The 21,909-nt window shown below is 41.2% G+C and overlaps 1 protein-coding gene across 1 annotated transcript in view; it reads left to right on the plus strand.

The window, feature by feature from the left end:
* Positions 1–1,776: 1,776 nt before the first annotated feature.
* Positions 1,777–21,909, plus strand: part of LOC110956276 (glutamate receptor ionotropic, NMDA 2A-like) — a 241,761-nt gene continuing 221,628 nt past the window's right edge. The window contains exons 1-2 of the mRNA XM_051945620.1: positions 1,777–3,061; positions 3,849–4,055. Of these exons, the coding sequence (XP_051801580.1) occupies positions 3,044–3,061; positions 3,849–4,055 (225 nt within the window). The 5' untranslated portion in view covers positions 1,777–3,043. The remainder of the gene's footprint in view (positions 3,062–3,848; positions 4,056–21,909) is intronic.

Consider the following 21,909-nt stretch of genomic DNA (forward strand, 5'->3'; position numbering starts at 1 on the left):
TGTGCCTGCATGCTGGTTTCATAGTCGGAGCTGCCTTAATTGGACTTCTTTTGCTTTCCTCTGTTTCATTCCAGGAATATTAGAGTACTGGGCTTTGACTATTAGCCAAGCCACATTAACACAATGAGCTTTTGTCTTGAATAATTACACAGCATAATAACAAAATAGCTAGTACACTGTTGATGCACTGCACAGTGATAATAGGTCTCCCTTGTTTTTCAAATATTTTATACTCACACTCTGGTATGAGCTATTAGCACACGGCATGTGAAATTTAATCAGAGAGCAGGAATGAAGAGGTGACGGAAGCTTGTCAGGTGTTTGGATGCTGGCAGGCAAATCTGAACCTGAACCTGAGCTGAGCATGTGTGTCCAGCGTTGTCTCTGCAGCACAACATGCCTGGGTAGCTTCTGTTCAATGCACTTTAGGCCCATGAAAGATGCAAGACGACTGAGAGCAGCAGTTACAAATCAATTATAATAACAGGGGTGCATGTTGGTACAGTTTGAGCATGGTTGACTCTCCTCCCACTGCCTAAATACATCCATAGAAAGTGCAGAGACGACAACTGTCCAAGCATTGCATACCTAATGAGAGCTAGATCTTCAGCTCGTGCAGAAGAAGAAGAAAGGTTATGTCCCAGAGATGACTGCTGGGAGGTCTGCAGACTTGAATTAGACTGTACCTAAAGAAAATGATGGCTTTTGAAAGCTTATTTGTGGTGACCTGGAAAAATGACTATTTTCATTGCAACAGCTTAATGTTTATATATAGAATCAGGCAAACTTATACTCGAAGAATGAAAGTCTTTGTTAATGTCATCACCTTCTGCAGCTGTCTTGTCCCAACTAATGACTAGATAGCAGGGGGAGATGGTAGTGGATGGGTGGGATGCTATAAGAACTGAGCTCTTATATTTGGAATGCTGGAATTTTCCTTTCCTCAAAAGAAAACTAGATTATTATCCACTCTTCCTGTGGTCTTTCTCCCTCTTTTTTATGTCTAGCATTATGCAATGGTATGTTTTTCTTTCATTCCACGCCTCAGAGGCTTGGACTCTGGCAGAGGAGTGTGGAGGACCTCAACAGGTGGAGATTTTATTTCAGGGGTAGAAGAGGAGGAGGTGGAGGAGGAAGAGGAGGGTAGTGAAGTGTTCCTTAATTACAAGCCCTCTGACCTGCTTACTCTTGCCTCAAAGGGTAACTTGGCCTATGACAGCCAGTCCTGCTAACATGACCTCATGCAGTATCAACACCATCTGTCTGCAGTGGGACTCCAAGGCAACACTCAGAGGGGAGATGGCAGAGGGGGGAGTTGTTAGCGCTCCCCCAGGACCCCCTGTGCTGCAGTTTTGATCTGCTAATTATGTTTAATTGAGACTGTGTAATTCACAGGCGTTGCCTCGATTTCTCTCCACTTCTTATCTCACGCGGAGCTTCTCGCCAAACTCCACTTGCTAAAGACGAAAACATGACACACCATCAGCAATAAATAAGGCCCAGTAATTTCGGAGGGATCGGCGTTTTAATTTAAAGGGGAGAGCGATGTATCTACGCGTGGACCTCCAGACTGGCTTACAACACTTGTGCGGATATTGAAATGTTTATTTATTTATTTTATATCTGCGCACAGTTGAGCGGGGGCCCGACGGGGCGACTTGTTTGACGCCGAGACAGTCGTCACAGCGCGCGCGCACACACACACACGCACGCACACATGAAAAGAGATAAAGAGAGAGGGCGCGCGCGCGCACACACACACAGTGACACTGAAATGCTTGAACAGTTGCGCACACGCGGTTTGGTGAGATGGCACCAGGTGATGCCATAAACGACGAATGAAGCTGTGAGCCATCCCTCCTTCTTTGCGCCTTCTTCATTTTATGTTATTTATTTTTTGGAGGAGAATACACACCAGGACAAGCGACAATCAGAGAGACAGAAAAGCCGACAAGAGCAGACAAGGAAGCGACATGTCAGTTTTAACGAGCAGTGAAGTTTTTTATTTTTTTTATTTTTGAAGGGTAGACATGGCGAAGAAATCCCCCTAGCGCGCGTCCCTCTTACTCGCCACATATCTTCTTGATATTTTAAAATGGGGGAGATGCTCTCACCCAACTCTGCTCCCTCCCAACCCCCTGTCGCCCTCCTCCCCTCCACTGCCTCCCACCCTTCTCTGCCCCCTTTATATGTTTAATTAACTGAGGCTGATGTGTAAGTACCTTCACGCAGCGGAGCGTGGGCGGGCGGGCTGCGGGGTAAAGAGACTGCTGCCGGAGAACATCTCCTTATTCCTTTTCCACTCGGAGCTCGGTCGGTCGGACCGCCGAGCATCATCTCTGTCGCGCGGTGCAGCAAGCTACAAAAATAACTCGACCCGTTTAAACTTGTTCCGAATTGTTTAGGGTCGGTTTTGCGCGTGAGGGGGGAGGAGGAGGAGGGGGAGGAGGAGGAGGAGGAGGAGAGAGGAGGAGAGAGGATATATACAGATCCGTGTGTATGTATGTGTGCCTGTTTTGATGTTATTTGTGACGGAATCCCCTCTTCAGCCTCCAAGAATCCGCGAGCGGCGCGAGGAGGAGGAGGACCGGAGAGGAGGAGGAGGAGGCGCGCGGACCTGTCCACGAGCCCTTCTTCACTGCGGAACGTGCGCGGGGCTGCCGCTGGAGATTCCACACCAAGCGTGATTTTTTAGGAGCCCGAAGTCCAGCTGATCTCCGCGCGTCAGCGTTCCGTGGACTCCGTGTGACATCTCCACCGAGAGGAATACTACCCACTTATACCCGCACCTATCGACCGGGGGGCAGAGAGGTGACGGTGGAGTGGAGTAACAGAGGGGAAGAGAAGGAGGTGTTCAGAGCCAGACAGGTGGATTTATCCGTGTGATGGTGTGTTTCGGAAGAGGCCGTGAGGACTGGTTGGAGGAGAATTTAATGGATTAATCTGAACGGAAGAGAGCCGTATGTGAATCCCGCACTCTTGCCGAGGGCACCCGAATGGAGTAACAGGCTGCAATGTCATCTCCACCTGGCCGCCTGGAGAGATGTGTCACGGGAATGGGGTGAGCTTAATTAGTGCTCTCTCTCTCTCTCTCTCTCTCTCTCTCTCTCTCTCTCTCTCTCTCTCTCTCTCTCTCTCTCTCTCTCTCTCTGTGTGTGTGTGTGTGTGTGTGTGTGTGTGTGTTCACAACTCAACTCTCTCCTCTCGGCGAGGTGAGCAGCATTCGTCCGGGTCCTGTGCTTTAAAGTGGGGCAGAGGCAGGGGTGGAGGCGGCGGTGGGGCAGCTGGTTCGGGCTCCTCTCCGCTCCTTCGTTCGTCCGAATCCTAGACTCACAACCTGCTGCGTGCCCTACATAGTCGAGCCCGGCACCGGAGAGGGGAGCGTGAGGGGAATATTCGCTAAGGAGCCACAGGCTGTTTTTACTCCCCCTCTCTTCCCCGTCTCATCTTTCGATCACACACACTAAGCGAGAGAGAGCACTAATTTGTCTTTCACCCTACACCACTACACATTTAAATTTAATTTGGATTTTCGCCAGCTCTCAATCCAATAATCCCCAAAAGACGCACACACTGCACTCCGACATCCACAATCACATGCGTAAAAATGCATAGATACATGCACAGGTAGCCGCTTGCAGTGAGTTGATGTTTGATGCAACCACTTAAAATGCTAATGAGTCATAATGTGACATAATGATGACTTCGGGTTCTAATGTTTGGAGCGCGTACAGGGACCGCGGCTGCAGACGCGCGTCCATTTCTGCAGAAGAGTCAACAAGTCCACGCTGCCGAGAGCCACAGCGCACTGAGAGCGCACTAAGCGGTCCTATTTCTCTGTTTTTCAGATCAGATTTGAACACTTTTCCTCTGGTTTCACTGACACTGTGAGAAGAAACCAAAATGCCAGTAAACGGACGATTCACGGTGGCTGCCTTCACGGGCTCTCACACCACGCCGGTAAAACCCAGCATTCATCGCACGGACTCCAAAGAAGAAGGCGCAAAACCTCTGCGACCGCAAACCTGCAGCAACCACGCATTGTGACACCGAAGGTAAGGACCCGCTGGATGAGATCGGGAGGGAGGAGAGTGAGGAGGGTGAGAAGGGTTGAGGTGAGGGAGAGCGGCGCGCTGTCAGAGCGACGCTAAGGGGCGCTGTTGCCTCACATTAGTCACCGACTGCTGATGAGAGGCCCTGTAATGAATTCATATCTCAAATTACAGTTTTCAGACTTTGAATGCAGTCACGTTGTAGAAACACATTTTCTTCCGTTTTCTTGCCGCTTCCGTGCCAAGTCTGACACACGAAGCGTCTTCTCTTCCTCTCAGGGACATACAACCCTGCATACAGACTCTCTCTCTCTCTCTCTCTCTCTCTCTCTCTCTCTCTCTCTCTCTCTCTCTCACACACACACACACACACGCACGCACGCACGCACGCACACACACACACACACACACACACACACACACACACACACACACACACAGATGTTGCAATGTGGGGTAACTGTAATGGTCCAGGAGTATGGCATGAAACAGTAAACAGCCCCAGATCCCATAAATCTCCATCATGATGGCTACTGTTGGCACATAATTAGTCCCCTCTAAATCAAAATATTGTGTGAATATGTGTCCATTTGTCTCAGTCATTTAGGGGAAATTATCATCCATTCATGCCAGGCCAGACTCATTGTGTTGTTCGAGAGGAGTGAGCAGGAAGACTGATGATGTCCTCCGCAGTAGCCTATTTTCTTGAATAGTGGGATGACACAAAAGGAGATCAACTCTGTAGGGCATAAACGCACCAGAGTGGGGAGCAGCAAACATCTAGAGTTGTTGCTATCTTCGTTAATATAAATATCTTGCACTAAGCTGCAGTGAGTTGTAACTGTGATGTCATAACGCCTTTAAATCATCGACAATATTTTACATCAGCCCTACTTTTCTGTTCCTTTTCTTTCTTTTTTCTTTTTTTTGTGTTGTTATCACTCCAGAGAGCTCACCGGCTCACTTGGGCCTTGTATTTTCATCTTTGGCTGTCTGCTATTAACCGACTACTGAAACAAAGGTAAACAGGAGAGAAATAAAAGGGAGTAAAGTCTTCAGTAATGTGATGCATACCATATTCTGAGTCCAATTTTGGCTTCAGCATGGCACAGCGTTCAAATAATGTGTTGAGATGCATCTGACTGAGCTGCTCACTGAACCAACTCTATTGTTGGCAAAGCAGGTAGAGTACTTCAGAATTCATTGTCTTGGAGCCATTTGCCAGTGTTGTCAGGAGAGAAGCTGTGCTGTGCTGTTTGTCTGCAGTTAAATCTATTTAAATTCTCACTCTAAATATGCTGGTGTCAACACAGTATTGTGCCCCCTTTTGCAAGACGACCCCCCTGAGATCATTTCAATGGCACCTAAATGGAGCTAGTGCTTTTCCTGCTATCATTAGGTTCTTGTACCTGTGCTACCAGCAACGATTCGGAGGTACCTTTCTCCGAAACAGTCCTGCTTAACACAAATTTATTGCATTAAAGAGGGTGTTCGAAAAGGCTTCTAGCAGAGAGAGGGCTGCGGAAGGTGAACATTCACATTGCTCTGTGTCATCCTGGGCTTCGTGTTTTGGTTTTTAATATTGCACAAGACATTTTTGGAGCTGGAGCCCAAAATTAGCCCAAAATCTACATATGCCTGCAAGTGGGGAGAGGTTCAGAGTGCAGCCATGTAGAAATCTGTTTCTTTTCATGAAAGATACATTTAGAGTTTTTACCTCCGCTGAACCGATCTAGAAATATTGCAATTATTACTGTGAATGTGCTGTGACACAGCCTCAAAGAACAGCATTTCACTGAAGTAAAATGCCCTCTTTGATCATCACACACTGGAATATTGCTCTGGTTATTTTATGGCACCAAATGTTTGGCCCGGTCAGTCAGAGAAAGGTGTTTGAGTAGAATCCACACATTGTCTCCTTTTTTTCTTTCTCCTTCGTGGAGGATTTTAACATGCAGAGTATTTTAGGTAGGTGTACACACAAGATAGCAACCCCGAGCTTATGAGGAATAGTTATAAAGATGCTTAAAAAAGAGAAAAGCCGAAGAACCTGTGGGTGGATTATGCACCTTCCTGCCCTGCATTGTAGTTGCATTTGTCCTGAAGGAGGTATTGACATATCCTGTGATAAGAGCTACAGCAAATAATCTCCTTATGTGCACAGTGTTTTTTGGTTGGAGCTCAATATCCACTAAAGTTGACAAACTGCACGTTTGAAAATACTCTAAGGTTTTCAGTCCTGCCTGCAGCATTGACAGCATGACCACATGCAGCCAGTGGGCCTCTGGTGTGGCCTTTAGCTGTCATCTGCTGAGTTAATGCTTTCTGTAAAGTCAGTTAAGCCTGCTACTGTTGCCTGTGATGATCGTGTTGCGTTTTTGAGTTTAGCTCCGGTTCACCATTGGAGTGGTGTAAAGACAGATGCCCTGACCTCACAAATGGTTTCTTTGTACATTCAATCGCAGATCAAAAGTATCACACACTAGGCTTGAGAGGATGTAAATGAGTATTTTCTTTTTCCTCGCAATTACCAGTGAAAAGCAGTGAGTGACATATGATTATGAGTCATTTGAACCCTGCTGATCTTCCGTATATTGATGTGTGATAGTGCAGCCTCAGACACAAGTTAATAACCCAAAAGCCTCGTACAAATGTGAACTGTTTAATCATTTAATCAAAACACAGTTGGTGGTCTCATTTAAAGAGTTAGTGAGCTGTAGTGATATTAAGTAGGGTTTGACTAATACAGGTTTTTTTTTGAAGTGATCATTTCAGAATTCAGTTGACAGTAGATGCTTTTTTCTTTTGTCTTCGTTCTTCTGCTTCTGCATTTTTAGATCACACAGGACCCTCAAAAAATTATATCAAATGGGGTTGGTTTTACATTCACAGCTATGATTTTAAAAAGGATATTGTTGTAGTATTAACCAGTATAGTGAAGAGCTGCTACAGCCTCATAATCCTGCAGCTAGGACTGACCTGCATAAAGGACTGTGACTAAATGGCCAAGGCTTGTGTGCACCTGCATCAGTGAATATTTTATGTTTTCAAAGTGTTCCCATCTGCTTCAGATCTCTGATAAGTGTTATCCTGTGCCTACACAGTTTTTCAAAACTTTATGGATTTAGATTTTAGTAATCGGATTGGACTAAATCTGAAAATTGGGGTTTTCAAAACTTGATAAATGATATTCTCGTTGCTCGGGCTAGGATTTGGATTTAGGAATATAAACCTACCTTTAATCAATCTCAAAAACTTGTATCAGTGTTTTTCATGACTCAAAGGCAGATAGTTGATGCTGAAAATCAGGATAATCTTCATCCTACTCGAGAGGTGGTTTCAGGGGGGATTTAGAGACACGACAAGCAATAGCACTGTAGCCAAGATATTGTCATCTATACATCCTGAGTATGAATTAGCATTTGATGTTTCTATTTTGATCAACAGATCTGTCAAAACAGTTTCATCCCAAATGCCTTCGTTACAGGCAGAGGAACCAGCTGGATGGTCTGTGAGATGTCCTTTATTTTTCATACAGTTGTTTCTCAGTATTACTTCTTCAATTTAACATATTGTTGAATAGTTTTGTTTGGATTGGACACATTGATCATTGCCTCTAGGATCTTATTCACTTGCAGTAATAGAAAGAGTGTTTTATAGTGTTTTCATTTTGGTCATGGAAATCTGTTTGTGTTGAATGCTGTTGTCAGTGATGTTTTTTGCATAATGTGTGGCGTGATAAAGGTTAATGAATGACAGATTTTATTGATCTGTATTCACAGACAGTCTGCTTATGGCTGAGCAAAATTCAACAGCTAAATTTCCATAGTTAATAGAAAAGCCTTGTTATTCTGGAAATGATTCAATAGAAAGTTCTTTCAAGAGGTAAAATAATGTCAGAACCAGAGGTGGGTAGTAATGAGTTACATTTACTCCGTTACATTTACTTCAGTAACTTTTTTGAAAAAATGTACTTTTGAGAATAGTTTTTCTCTGCCATACTTTTTACTTTTACTGGAGTAGATTTATGATGAAGAAACACTACTCTTACTCCGTTACTCTAGGCTACACTCCATCCGTTACTTTTTATTTACCACATTAGATCTGCTTTATTTTTCCGGAGAGATGCCCCCAGTGGATCTATCACATGACTGTGCTTCACCAATCAGCCGTAGCAACAATAATCACGTGATTCCATTTCACAAGACATCGCCCTGTGGTCACATTAGCGGCGTAGCAGCACAAACTCTTCACATGCAGCAGACAGGGAATGAAAAAACTGAGGCATTTTTGAGAAATTTGATCTTGCTTCGGAGTCCAAAAACATTAGCATAGCATTAGCATGGATATCTCTGCCTTTTGTCTTCTGTCGACTAACATGGGCGAAGTGAAGCGTGATGTCAGGCTTGATAGGTCCGCGTGATACGGGGGGGATACAGCATTCACTTATAGTCTATGTCGTGGACTCTATGAGCATGCAGTATATCTTGTCACTGGAAGGAGTTTGCACTGTTCAAACATAAAAACGTTACCTTACTACAGGTATTTGTTTCAAAAGCTTTATGTTGTGAAAAACTGAGATTTGGAAATTTGTGTTTTATGTGCCTTAACTTGTCATTTTGTAAAGATGTTGTTTATTTTAGCTAGTTTTTTAAAGTTTTATTATTATTTGGAAATACCATAATTTGCACATTATTTTACATTTTTGTCTGTCTGATCTCATCATTTCTAAGAAATAAATCGGACATTATAATCAAACAGTTACTCAGTACTTTCAGTACTTGAATAGTCTTTTCACCAAATACTTTTTTACTCTTACTTGAGTAAGTTTTTGGATGACTACTTTCTACTTCTACTTGAGTGATATTATTTTGAAGTAACGTTGCTCTTACTTAGGTACAATTTTTGGCGACTCTACCCACCTCTGGTCAGAACAGTGCCGCACAGTCATGGCTCTTATTGGCCTAAGAACAAAAATGTGAGATTCTTGCTCTTGTCCATGATTTTTTGAGCAAAGTATTCCAGAAGTGTAAAAGACCTGAAGCTGGTGAAGATGTTTTTTCTCAAAACTACCAAGACTTGGCCATTTAATGATTCTTTAAATTGCATGAATTGCTTTTTTGCCACTTAGCTGTGTATACAGCATTGGGAAAGAATCACCTTGCAACATTCTGATAACCTTGCCAGCAAAAAGTTGCTTATTAACAAATACAGCAGATATGGACAGCACAAGCCTTTATTTTGAGATGTGCCTCTAGGTCCTTAATGAAGTATGTCCAGAATCCATCCATCCATTCTCTATACACCGCTTTATCCTCACGAGGGTCGCGGGGGGTGCTGGAGCCTATCTCAGCTGACTCGGGCGAAGGCAGGGGACACCCTGGACAGGTCTACATACAGACAAACAATCACACTCACATTCACACCTACAGGCAATTTAGAGTAATCAATTAACCTTAGCATATTTTTGGACTGTGGGAGGAAGCCGGAGTACCCGGAGAAAACCCACGCATGCATAGGGAGAACATGTAAACTCCATGCAGAAAGATCCCAGGCCCATCCCGGGATTTGAACCGGGGATCTTCTTGCTGCAAGGCAAAAGTGCTAACCACTAACCACTCCTACACTATGCCGCCCTATGTCCAGAATGCTCAGTTTTTTTAATGACTGTTTTGAACTTCGATGTCTCCATATGGCACTATTTAGATTCACTAACTGCAAGGCTGATGGCACACATTGGGTCTATTAGAGCTGCCTGTTGTGGCTTATGAGAATGGAGAGACCAAGTCACAACAGTAAATTTTACTCGAGGGAAAACTATACCAACAACCGTCACTCACACTGTGGGTGAATACGTAACCACCAGCAACATCTTCAACATTAGACCTTTTTATCCATTGTTAATATCAAAACATTGCTTCAAGCTGCTTTAAATCTGCCATTTAATACGACCTCAGTACCGAGAGTCAGTGGTCAATGTTATAAAAAAAAGGAGATTCAAAATAGATATGCTTTACTTTGATGCCAGCATTCATCTTTCAACTGAAAGCTTGAGGCTTTCAAGATGGTGGATGCTTCATTTTGCATTGTAACCCCCGTCTGTGTTGGCAGCAGTCCTCCTGTGGGGATTAATGAACTTCTTCTGATCTGGATACTGATTATTTGAATGAAGTGCTTTTGAATTAGCTTGATTAGTATTAAGCACAACATGTGACTTTGAGAGAGACAACGTTTCCAACTTCCTAGGAGGCTTACATTTTTACCTAAAATGATGGCTTTTACATTTTGTCAGTCAGAGGGTTTTTCCGAGCTCCAAAAAGAGGCTTAATGAGGTGCCTAACAGCGGCCAGTCTGGTTATGTCATTTTGGCCAACTTAAAATCCAAAACCCATATTCCAATTTTGTGCTTTTACAGACACCAGATTTTGGTTCAAACTGATATAACATTTTCCGAGTTAAGACATTCATTAGTTCTTTAAATTCAGTTTGATTCAATTTTTCATGGCTATGAGGAACAGATCAGTCACATAAACACATCTGCATTATTTCATCATTTTTCTCGTCTCTATCGGGGATCTAGTCTGGCTGATTCCATGAAATGTGGTGGCCGCTTTCACAATTTCATGTTTTACATATGCCATGACAAAATTAGCTCAGTGTGTGATCGAGATGATTAGTACGTTTTAATAATGAATCAGACATTATTTTACCAGAGGAGATAACACGTGCACAGTAGGGCTTTCTTTAAACAATGACATTATAGAGCTGCAAAGTCATATTTTTTTTTTGCTCTAGCACCATTGCTCTATTGGCAAAAGACAGTGTAAAAAGAATAGTAAATGTAATTCTCTTGATAACCCAGCAGCTACATTATGAAAAGGGAAGGCTGGCGCTGTGTGCACAGTACTAACTGTGCCAATGATGTTAAATCCATACGACATTTCATCAGCCAGCTTTAACCCAAGTAAAATGGCTTTGTTTTCTTATCCGTCTTATTTTTTCCCTCAAATTCACATTGAATATAATCACAGTACAAATACAGAACAATTGAGGTGTCTTAAGAAAGAGAGTTTCTAAAAAGATTCAAGAAGTACGAGCCAAAAAACATGATTTTATTTCTAAGCTCATGCTTAACTGTGTCTACCTGACAGTTCAGAGAAGCAACCTTAGTTGAAATGAAATCTCTATTTTGTGTGTGTCAATCAAAAGAATTCCTACTTCCTAAATATTGAGACAAGCTGAAGGCCTGTATGTTGGCTCACTTGTTCACCCAATAAAAACACTTAAAATTTAGGGTTCACACGTGCGGTTAAGTTGGAATTGTGTTTTTTTTGTGATGCTTTGAGCTTCATTTAGTGCTTATCAGACATGGAATATATAACATTGCTGCCTTGTTATCCTGTTAAAGAGTCGCCATTGTGTAATTCAGACAGAGCTCTCTTTTAATGTTAATGTCGCTCTTGGCTTCCTTCAGAAAAATCCATGACAGTGACGGAGATAGACGCAATATTCTTCATCAAGTGACGTATAATTCATGATGTGCTGCTCATTGTATGGAACAGTGTCAACAATTTGTTCATCGTCCAACAATGTGACTCCTTACGATTCCTGGAACTGATGTACAGTTGCAATATAAATTAAAATCTTGGTGTCTGTGTTGAAATGCCTTTGTTTCTTTTGTCTAACATGTTTAATTAAAAGAGAACATTTTGAATGTAACCAGTCAGATAGCGCTGTAGGCAGGACATTTCTACAGGAGTGACTACAGACTAAGAAAGGCATCAGAGCCAAAGTGGCACATTATTAAATCAACTAACTGGAAACTTGTTAAAATAATGAACGACACCGGACTACTGTGGGATACTGGATCCGGTAATCGACCAGACAAAGAAGCCTGAAAAGGGCTTGAGACACCAAAAATTTTGTACGTTGATGCAGTCAGACTGTTTTAAACTGAGCCTCAAATTGTCATTCTTTTTAAAGAAAGAACAACAAAATCACCCATTGTCCTCTGCCTTCCCTTGGGGAACTGTACAGCTCTCGTTGCCTCTGGAAGGCACAAAATATAATCAAAGACTCCTCCCACCCCGGACATCACCTGTTTCAACTTCTGCTGTCAGGTAGACGTTACAGAGCCTTGAAAACAAAACAAATGGACTCAGAAATAGTTTCTATGCAGATGCCATTTATGCACTAAATTCAGGAATGAGGAATAATTGTAGTGTTTCATGGGCTTTATTGGATGGTTTTATTAAAGTTTTTTTTAATGAATGTTTTTACATTGATGGTATTACATGTTTTTTGTATGTTATTTGTTTTTATTTATTATGCACTTTAAGGACTGCACATTCAATTTCGTTGCTCTCATACAATGACATTAAAGAATCCGTGTATGGTTCGCTCATTCGTTTTTCCGTTTCAAAATAAAATGTAAAAAAACCAATAAACCACGTTGTTTTTTTGTTTATCAGTTTTTAAACCCTAAATGTAGAAACATATTATTTAACTAATGGAAAAACCACAGTGTTGGATTTTTGCTGTTGCTTTTCAACCCGAAATACAAAATACAGCTGTTGTTTTAATTTGTTGCAACACCGGAAGTCGCTGATTAAGAACAGTTTAAAGCTGGTCTGGCTCGTGAACACATCTAGAATGGCTGTACTGGAGCACTTTTCCAATTTCATTCTCTTTGAGAGTGACAAAACCCACGCAGAAATCATGGAGCTCCACATTGCTCTATATTATATTACACTGCTCAAAAAAAATTAAAGGAACACTTTGAAAATACATCTTATTTCAATACGGGGAAAAACAAACTGGATATTAGCATTGATATGGACTGGATAATGTGTTAGGAATGAAAAGTGCCACATTGTTTGATGGGAATGAAAATTATCAACCCCCCAGGAGGGCTAAATTCAAGACACCCCAAAATCAAAGTGAAAAACTGATGTGGCAGGCCAGTCCATCTTGCTGAAATTCCTTGGCAGCAACCCAAAATGGTATTCAGTAGTTTGTATGGCCTCCATGTGCTTGTATGCATGACTGACGATGCCGGGACAAGCTCTGAATGAGACGACAGATGGTGTCCTGGGTTATCTCCTCCCAGAACTGGACCAGGGTATCGCTGAACTCCTGGACAGTCTGAGGAGCAACCTGATGGTGTCGGATGGAACAAAACATAATGTTCCAAAGGTGTTCTATTGGATTCAGGTCAGATGAGTGTGGGGGCCAGCTAATGGTATCAGTTCCTTCATCCTCCAGGAACTGCATGAGTTCTCTTACCACATAAGACTGGCCATTGTCGTGCACCAGAAGGAATCCAGGACCACTGCACCAATGTAGGGTCTGACAATGGGTCAAAGGATTTCATCTTGATACCTAATGGCAGTCAGAATGCCATTGTCCAGCCTGTAGAGGTCTGTGCGTCCCTCCGTGGATATGCCTCATCACTGACCCACCACCAAACTGGTCATGCTGAACAATGTTACAGGCAGCATAACGTTCTCCACGGCTCCTCCAGACCCTTTCATGCCTGTCACTTGCGCTCAGGGCGAACCTGCTCTCATCTGTGAAAAGCGCAGGGCACCAGTGGTGGACTTGCAAATTCCTGTGTTCTATGGCAAATGCCAGCCGAGCTCCACGGTGCCGGTCAGCGAGCACAGCGGGCACTAGAGGACTCTGGGCCCTCAGACCACTCTCATTACATCTCTTTCTGATTGTTTGATCAGAGACATTCACACCAGTGGTCTGCTGGAGGTCATTTTGTAGAGCTATTGCAGTGCTCATCCTGGTCCTCCATGCACAAAGGAGCAGATACCTGTCCTGCTGATCGGTTGAGGACCTTCGACAGCTCTGTCAAGCTCTCCCAGACTAACTGCCTGTCTCCTGGAATCTCCTCCATGCGCTTGAGAATGTGCTGGGAGACACAGCAAACCTTCTGGCAATGGCACGTATTGATGTGCCATCCTGGAGGAGTTGGACTGTCTGTGGAACCTCTGTAGGGTCCAGGTATTGCCTCATGCTACCAGAAGTGACACTTACCCTAGCCAAATGCAAAACTAGTGAAAAACAGTCTGAAAACATTAGGAAGGAAAAAAATGTCAGTGGCCTTCACCTGTAAACTCGTTCCTGTTTTTTTTCTCATTGTTACCCCTCTAGTGCATCTGTTGTTAATTTTATGAACACCAAAGCAGCTGAAACTGACTAAAAAGCCCCTCAGTTACTTGCTTGACCAGATCAGTATCCCACATGTTTCACTGACTTGATGCAATACTTAGATTAAAAAGTGTTCCTTTAATTTTTTTGAGCAGTGTATTATAGAGTGCATAATGACAGTCAGGAGGTTCTGCATGGAGAACAATTTAAGAACACGCAGTCGTGTCTAATGCTGATTTGGAGAGAGCTGTAATTTGTTCTATTAACCAGATATGATATTTTCAGTGCCATATTTTATTAACTGTAGAATGTTATGTTTCATTTTTGTGTGTTTTATAGACAGGTCCGACGTATGGGCGAAAGTTTATGACGGGATGTCATTTGTTGGTGCCGGTGTTCCAGTTTAACTGGTGATAGTTTCTGTCTCCAGAAGTTTCGTAGCAGATTTGATCAGACCAGACCTGGCTGTGTGTGAAATTAAGATGCAAGATAAAGAAGAGCTCGCCGAAAAACGTCGGCATCACTGCTGAATAAAGTCTATATCCATGTAAATATCACCTACAGACAGTAAAAGGAAATGTGCTGACGAAATAAAAAAAACAAGTATTTTTATGAACATGAGAGGAAACGATGGAATCCAGAAATAAAATTACAGAAATTTCTTTTCACCGTCTACAGGTGATGTTTACATGGATATAGACTTTATTAGGTAATGATGCCGACTGTCTTTATTTGACACACAACCAGGTCTAGTCGGGACAAACCTGCAATGAAACATCTGGAGATGGAAACGATCACCAATTAACCTGACTGTCAGTTAAACTAGAACGGCGGTCACCAGAGTTCTTGACATTTCAGTACTTAAAAATACTTACATGGACCATTAAAGCAATTTTGTTCACACTGAGATCATGAGTTCTCAGAGTGATGCGTCTACTCATTCTAAATAAGACGAACAGGTCTTGTTTTCACAGTACGTGGTGCAGAGTTTGAGAGAGGGAAGTGAAGTCAAGTTGCCACGAATTCTCACTTTGACTTCCGGTTTTGCCAGTAGCTTCCAAATGGGGAAAAGGCTTTTTTGTTTGTTTAAATCTTAAAATTTGTAAAAACGAAGCGTTTTTTTCTTTCTCTGCTTTTAGTTTCTCGAATTTCATTTTTAAACGAAAAAACAAACAAAAAAAAACGATTATTTGTTTTTTCTCATTTTATTTTGAAACGGAAAAACGAATGAGCGAATCATACACGGATTATAAAGTCATTCTGATTTTGTCTTTGAACCTCTACCAGCTTATTAGTCACAGCAGAATCTAAACTAATGCAAAATGTTGGACAAAATCACTTGGTTGGATTTTGTCCCATGAAGATAGATTTAAAAAAATAAAATGCACATTATATTCCAAGATGGTGCCCCATTGTTTTCATTAAAGTTTCTTGCTGGAAAAGGGCTCCCTAATGCTTCCATGTATTTACATTCATAGCACATGTGCAGCAGAGTTTATCTTTGGCCAAGCCAGTTCAGAGTGTGCTGGACTACCTCTGTCATTTCAGAGGGTTTTTAGTGTGTGACTTCAGTGTGATGTTGTTTCGTTCACTTGTTGGTTTTTTATACTAGATTTGCTTGACATAGCCTGAAGAGGCAGAATTAGGTGACCATTCAACTTGCTGGACTAATACTTTTCATAGGAATGTGGTTTACTGTATAAATTGCCTTTATATCTGTGTGAACTAAACCTTCTCCTAATGTGGTCTGGCCAATCCAGTAGCATTCTGACTGCCATGTCTACATGTACATTCCCATGTAAAAATATTTGCCAGACTTGAATCTAATGCTGTGACAAGATTTGGCATTCCACAAGACGAACATGATACCAGCAGTGAAACATGGTTGTGGTAGTGTGATGGTTAGAGGACCTTGATGACTTGTCATCACTAATGGATACTTGAATTCTGCTCTCTGATCGAAAATCCTCTTGGAGAATATCCACCATCAGTTCATGACCAACATAAATGGTTTATGCAGGCAAGACAAAGACCGAAAACACACAAACTCGTCCACCTCTGAGTGGCTCAAAAAGAACTAAATGAAAGTTCTGGAGTGGCTGAGTCAAAGTCTGGACTTAAATCTAACTGAGATTCTGTGAAAACACCTTAAAAGGGCAGTTCATGCTGGAAAACTGTCTAATGTGACTGAATTAAATCTAGTTTCCAGAGAAGAAGGGTGGACCACAATTCATCCATGGTGATGTCCTTTTTCACAGGGGTGATATAGGTTTTCAATAAATCATCATTTAAAAATGGCATTTTTTGTATTGCGGGTTATCTCTGCATAATATTCAATTTTATTTTGCCGATCTGAAACATTTAGTTGTGACAAATATGCAGAAATATTATTATATATTATATTTCTGTAAGGGAGCCAAACTTTTTTTACGGCACTGTATGTTTATTGTATTTCTCATATGTAATCAAATTTATTACTTGGCTAACATTTAGAAACAGTGTTCAGGATTTATTAGATCCAGTAGACAAATAATTGTCATTTTTACTTAATCCTTTCAGTTAGTTATCAAGCAAAAATACCAAACCTTCAGTGTTTAAAGTTCCTCACATGTGATAATTTGTTGGTTTTTTTATTACCATACATGCAATGTCTTCAAGTTTTGGAGCTACAGAACGAATAGCAATCATATCCATGTAGTCAACTCTTTCACAAAATCCCAACAAAAACTTACATACTTGCAACTGGAGGAAAAACATCACCAGGGCTCGGCGAGCCGACAGTAAAATTAGCGAGTCAGTTAGGACATTGTTGGTTAGGCAGAAGGAAGCACAGTCCAGAGGCTTCCCAGCATCTAGACTGGCTGCCACATCTCCAAGACTCATTTTACTGACATGGCAGGTGAATTGCAGCTGTTGTTTTGTGTGCCCCAACAGTGCAAATACACACTAATCTTGTCTATTATCCAGTAAGTATAAATATTAGTTTGATGATCTGGAAAATTTAAGTGGAGGAAACAGAAGATATCTGTATGGGGGGGAAATACTTTTGCACAACACTGTATGTACGCTTGGCAAGACATCAGTAGTAGAAGAGCTTAAAGGAGTATTGCTGACCTGTATTGTAAGCCATGTACAAAGCTATAGCGAAAAGGATAATGCAACCTACCTAACAATGTTAATGTGTCCAAGTTGACAGTGTAAGTGTTTGTGCTTGTAGATAATGTTGCTACCCAAGCTAAGGTCTGCTGCCATACACCTGTGGCTCTGTCATGTCGGTGTAATAGCGTGTTGTCAGTCTGTCAGGCACTATCATGTCACACTGCTGACAAGACAGTGACATTGTTTTTGATGGAGGAAATGCAAATGAATTCACTGTGGACAGACACCCAAGGTCACACTGACGCCCAGACATCGGCATGTTCATAAGAAATCTATGCAAGATAAATTTCCTGTTTTGAGCAAGATTTGTTCAAGAGTTTGAGTTTCTTTCTTCTGAGAGATGAATGCTTTCAAAATTAAACTCCTCTATCCATTATTGATTTGGTTGAAGTCATCCAAGCTTTTATCTGTTCTCACTTAGACTGCTGCAACTCTGTGTCTTTGCCTCAGTCAGAGGTCTCTTTCGTCTCCAATTTGTGCAATTAATTGTGATGCATCTGATTATTTTTGTATTAAAAACAAAATGAAAGGAAACTGACTGAAATGTAAGTGTTTTTTTTTGGTATCATCAAAATAAATGACACTGGTCTCTGTCTGGAAATGTTTGACTTTAATCAGATTTCCACATGAATGGGACCTTGATCAGTACATGATTTACTGTGTCACATCTAGTCAGTTTACATTCTTTTTTTCTACCTGACCTCATTGAGAACTCCACCATGCAGAGGCCAAAAATATTCCCTGAACAGCCACAGATCATCCAAAATATATTAGGCCAGGTACAATACTCCCTTCCATGCTGGCGACAGGTGCTGTCTCAGCCAGACAGTGCATCTGGTGATATGGGAATATTTGAAGCCTCCGTCTCCTCCTGCCAAGTATAGTTTTTAACAGCGGTGAGCAATACATCAAAAAAACGTATGCTGATCAGGCTCTGGTGCTCAGAGATGTATGATCAAGGGCTGATCTCATGTTGGACACTTTTAAGGAGCTGCCATCGCATGTTTGCTTTGACCAGAAGCCTGAATTATTTCACAGTGCAATACTTCAGACCCGGGATCTGCAGCATCGGAGGGTGTTTTTTAAATGGCTGGAGTTGAATGGCTTTATTGCATTAAAGAACACAGGAGATCTCCTTAATTTAAATGTTTTGTAATGACTTTTTAAAAAATATGACAGCACCATTATGCAAAGAGCCACAGCGCAGTGTTGCTATAGTGAAGACATGGAAATAATTATTGAGCCTTCTCAGGTCTCTCACAGGCTTCGGCAGTGATGGATTTAGAAACTTATTTCCCATTGATGTCTTAATTAATGGCTGTTGTAAGCACGAGGGGATGCTCACCGCCACTTGAGTGGTAAATCCTCTCGTATGTTTTCACACCATTTCATAATTTATTGAATTCTGTGACCCATTTTGTAGTGTTTGATGGCGTTGCAGCATAGAATGACAAGAGGTTATGTTGCGACTACCACTGAATTCTTATTTGCCAGGTCGGGTAGGAGTGGACGATGTGATATCTGTACTTAAATTGCTGTACAAAAGTACACACGTGGACAAAATTGTTGGTACCCCTCAGTTAAAGAAGGAAAAACCCACAATTCTCACTGAAATCACTTGAAACTCACAAAAGTAACAATAAATAAAAATTTAGTGAAAATTAAATAATCAAAATCAGCCATCACTTTTGAATTGTTGATTAACATAATTATTTTAAAAAACAAACTAATGAAATAGGGCTGGACAAAAATGATGGTACCCATAACTTAATATTTTGTTGCACAACCTTTTGAGGCAATCACTGCAATTAAACGATTTCTGTATTTGTCAATGAGCGTTCTGCAGCTGTCAACAGGTATTTTGGCCCACTCCTCATGAGCAAACAGCTCCAGTTGTCTCAGGTTTGATGGGTGTCTTCTCCAAATGGCATGTTTCAGCTCCTTCCACATATGTTCAATGGGATTCAGATCTGGGCTCATAGAAGGCCACTTTAGAATAGTCCAACGCTTTTCTCTCAGCCATTCTTGGGTGTTTTTGGCTGTGTGTTTTGGATCGTTGTCCTGTTGGAAGACCCATGACCTGCGACTGAGACCAAGCTTTCTGACACTAGGCAGCACATTTCTCTCCAGAATGCCTTGATAGTCTTCAGATTTCATCGTACCTTGCACACTTTCAAGACACCCTGTGCCAGATGCAGCAAAGCAGCCCCAAAACATTACTGAGCCTCCTCCATGTTTCACCGTAGGGACAGTGTTCTTTTCTTTGTATGCTTGGTTTTTGAGTCTATGAACATAGAGTTGATGTGCCTTACCAAAAAGTTCCAGTTTGGTCTCATCTGTCCAAAGGACATTCTCCCAGAAGCTTTGTGGCTTGTCAACATGCATTTTTGCAAATTCCAGTCTCGCTTTTTTATGAGTTTTTTTCAGCAGTGGTGTCCTCCTTGGTCGTCTCCCATGAAGTCCACTTTGGCTCAAACAACGACGAATGGTGCGATCTGACACTGACGTACCTTGGCCTTGGAGTTCACCTTTAATTTCTTTGGAGGTTGCTCTGGGCTCTTTGGATACAATTCCAACGATCCGTCTCTTCAATTTGTCATCAATTTTCCTCTTGCGGCCACGTCCAGGGAGGTTGGCTACTGTCCCGTGGGTCTTGAACTTCTGAATAATATGAGCCACTGTTGTCACAGGAACTTCAAGCTGTTTAGAGATGGTCTTATAGCCTTTACCTTTAAGATGTTTGTCTATAATTTTTTTTCGGATGTCCTGGGACAATTCTCTCCTTCGCTTTCTGTTGTCCATGTTCAGTGTGGTACACACCTTTTCACCAAACAGCAGGGTGACTACTTGTCTCCCTTTAAATAGGCAGACTGACTGATTATGAGTTTGGAAACACCTGTGATGTCAATTAAATGACACACCTGAGTTAATCATGTCCCTCTGGTCAAATAGTTTTCAATCTTTTATAGAGGTACCATCATTTTTGTCCAGGCCTGTTTCATGAGTTTGTTTTTTTAAATAATTATGTTAATCAACAATTCAAAAGTAATGGCTGTTTTTGATTATTTAATTTTCAATAAATTTTTATTTATTGATACTTTTGTGAGTTTCAAGTGATTTCAGTGAGAATTGTGGGTTTTTCCTTCTTTAACTGAGGGGTACCAACAATTTTGTCCACGTGTGTATTTGCCCACCTGCAGAAATCTTCTATTTTTGCATATTTCTCACACTTAAATGTTCCAGATCATCAAATTAATATTTATATTTATTTAATATTAGACAGAGATAACCCAAAAAAACCCACATAATTCTTTTAGTTGAATTCAAGAATTATTGAAAACCTATATCACCTCTGTGAAAAGTAATTGACCCCTGACCCTAATATCTGGTTGGTTTACTGTCCTTTTAAATACCTTTGCACTGTACTGTGTAAAAACGTTCATAGATGCTAAAATACATGTTTTATTTCCTGTGATATCTATTCCTTTAATATCTTTGGGACAATCATTCAACTGGAGCAGTTATGAAATTAATACTGGGATTTTCTATACTTAAACATTTCTATGTATCAACATGACACATTACCCGTGTTTGTAAAGTACTAATTACACTGATATATATTTTTATTCTACTTTTTCAGAAATTTTGCTACTATATATTGTACTTCAAATTACTTAAATTGTGATCAAAGATTTAGGACGATATTTTTATAGACTCATCGGCCACAAGAAGAAGCTCAACTTTGTCAGTCACATAATTCACGGTTCATTGATTTTATCTTCGACATGCATAAGAGAAGATAATTAGGTGAATAAAACCCTATAAATAGACCCGGCAAGTGAGATTACTGTCGTGACTTTTCACTTTTTTCACTTCAACTTTTTGATTTACAACTGGCATGCCAAATTGGCAGCGCATTAATATTGTAATGTGCATGTCCAAAAATGGCCTGAGCAGAAAATCATAAAAGAGAAAAGAAAGTGATGTGAACTAATTTTTATCATGAAAAGGAACAAAAAGTCCTTTTCAAAAGCAGCTTTGTGCACATGCCAAGTTGGTCTCCAGTCTTCCACATATAATATCAAAGACCCACTCAGATGTCCTCAGATTACCTACAGATATGACCCATTTATATATCTACACCAGGCCTGCAAAAATCAGTTCTTTCACGTTGTTAACATTTTACAGCTCTATGTGGTCTTTAGAAGAAATTTGATGTATTAATAAATGACTTCGCTCTCATCAATATTAGATTGTTTAAGAGATTGCCACACTTGTCATGGATGAAAATGAGAACAAATTCAGTTTTTTAGTTAAAAATTAAAGGGTGAATTTATGCCATGATTACATCAGACTGTCTAACAAGGCTTACCGATGATTGTCTACAACTGTCCTGTGTCATTTTAATGTTTTATGTCCTTTCAATAATTGAAAGCTAGAAAAACCACATTGCATATTCATAAGGATGGCCTAGTCTCAGCTCAGCCATACTCTGCAGCACTCCTCCAACAATTGTGTTCATGCAGCTGCACTTTTGACA

Source organism: Acanthochromis polyacanthus, chromosome 3 (genome assembly GCF_021347895.1).
Source record: "Acanthochromis polyacanthus isolate Apoly-LR-REF ecotype Palm Island chromosome 3, KAUST_Apoly_ChrSc, whole genome shotgun sequence".
NCBI classification, from domain to species: domain Eukaryota; kingdom Metazoa; phylum Chordata; class Actinopteri; family Pomacentridae; genus Acanthochromis; species Acanthochromis polyacanthus.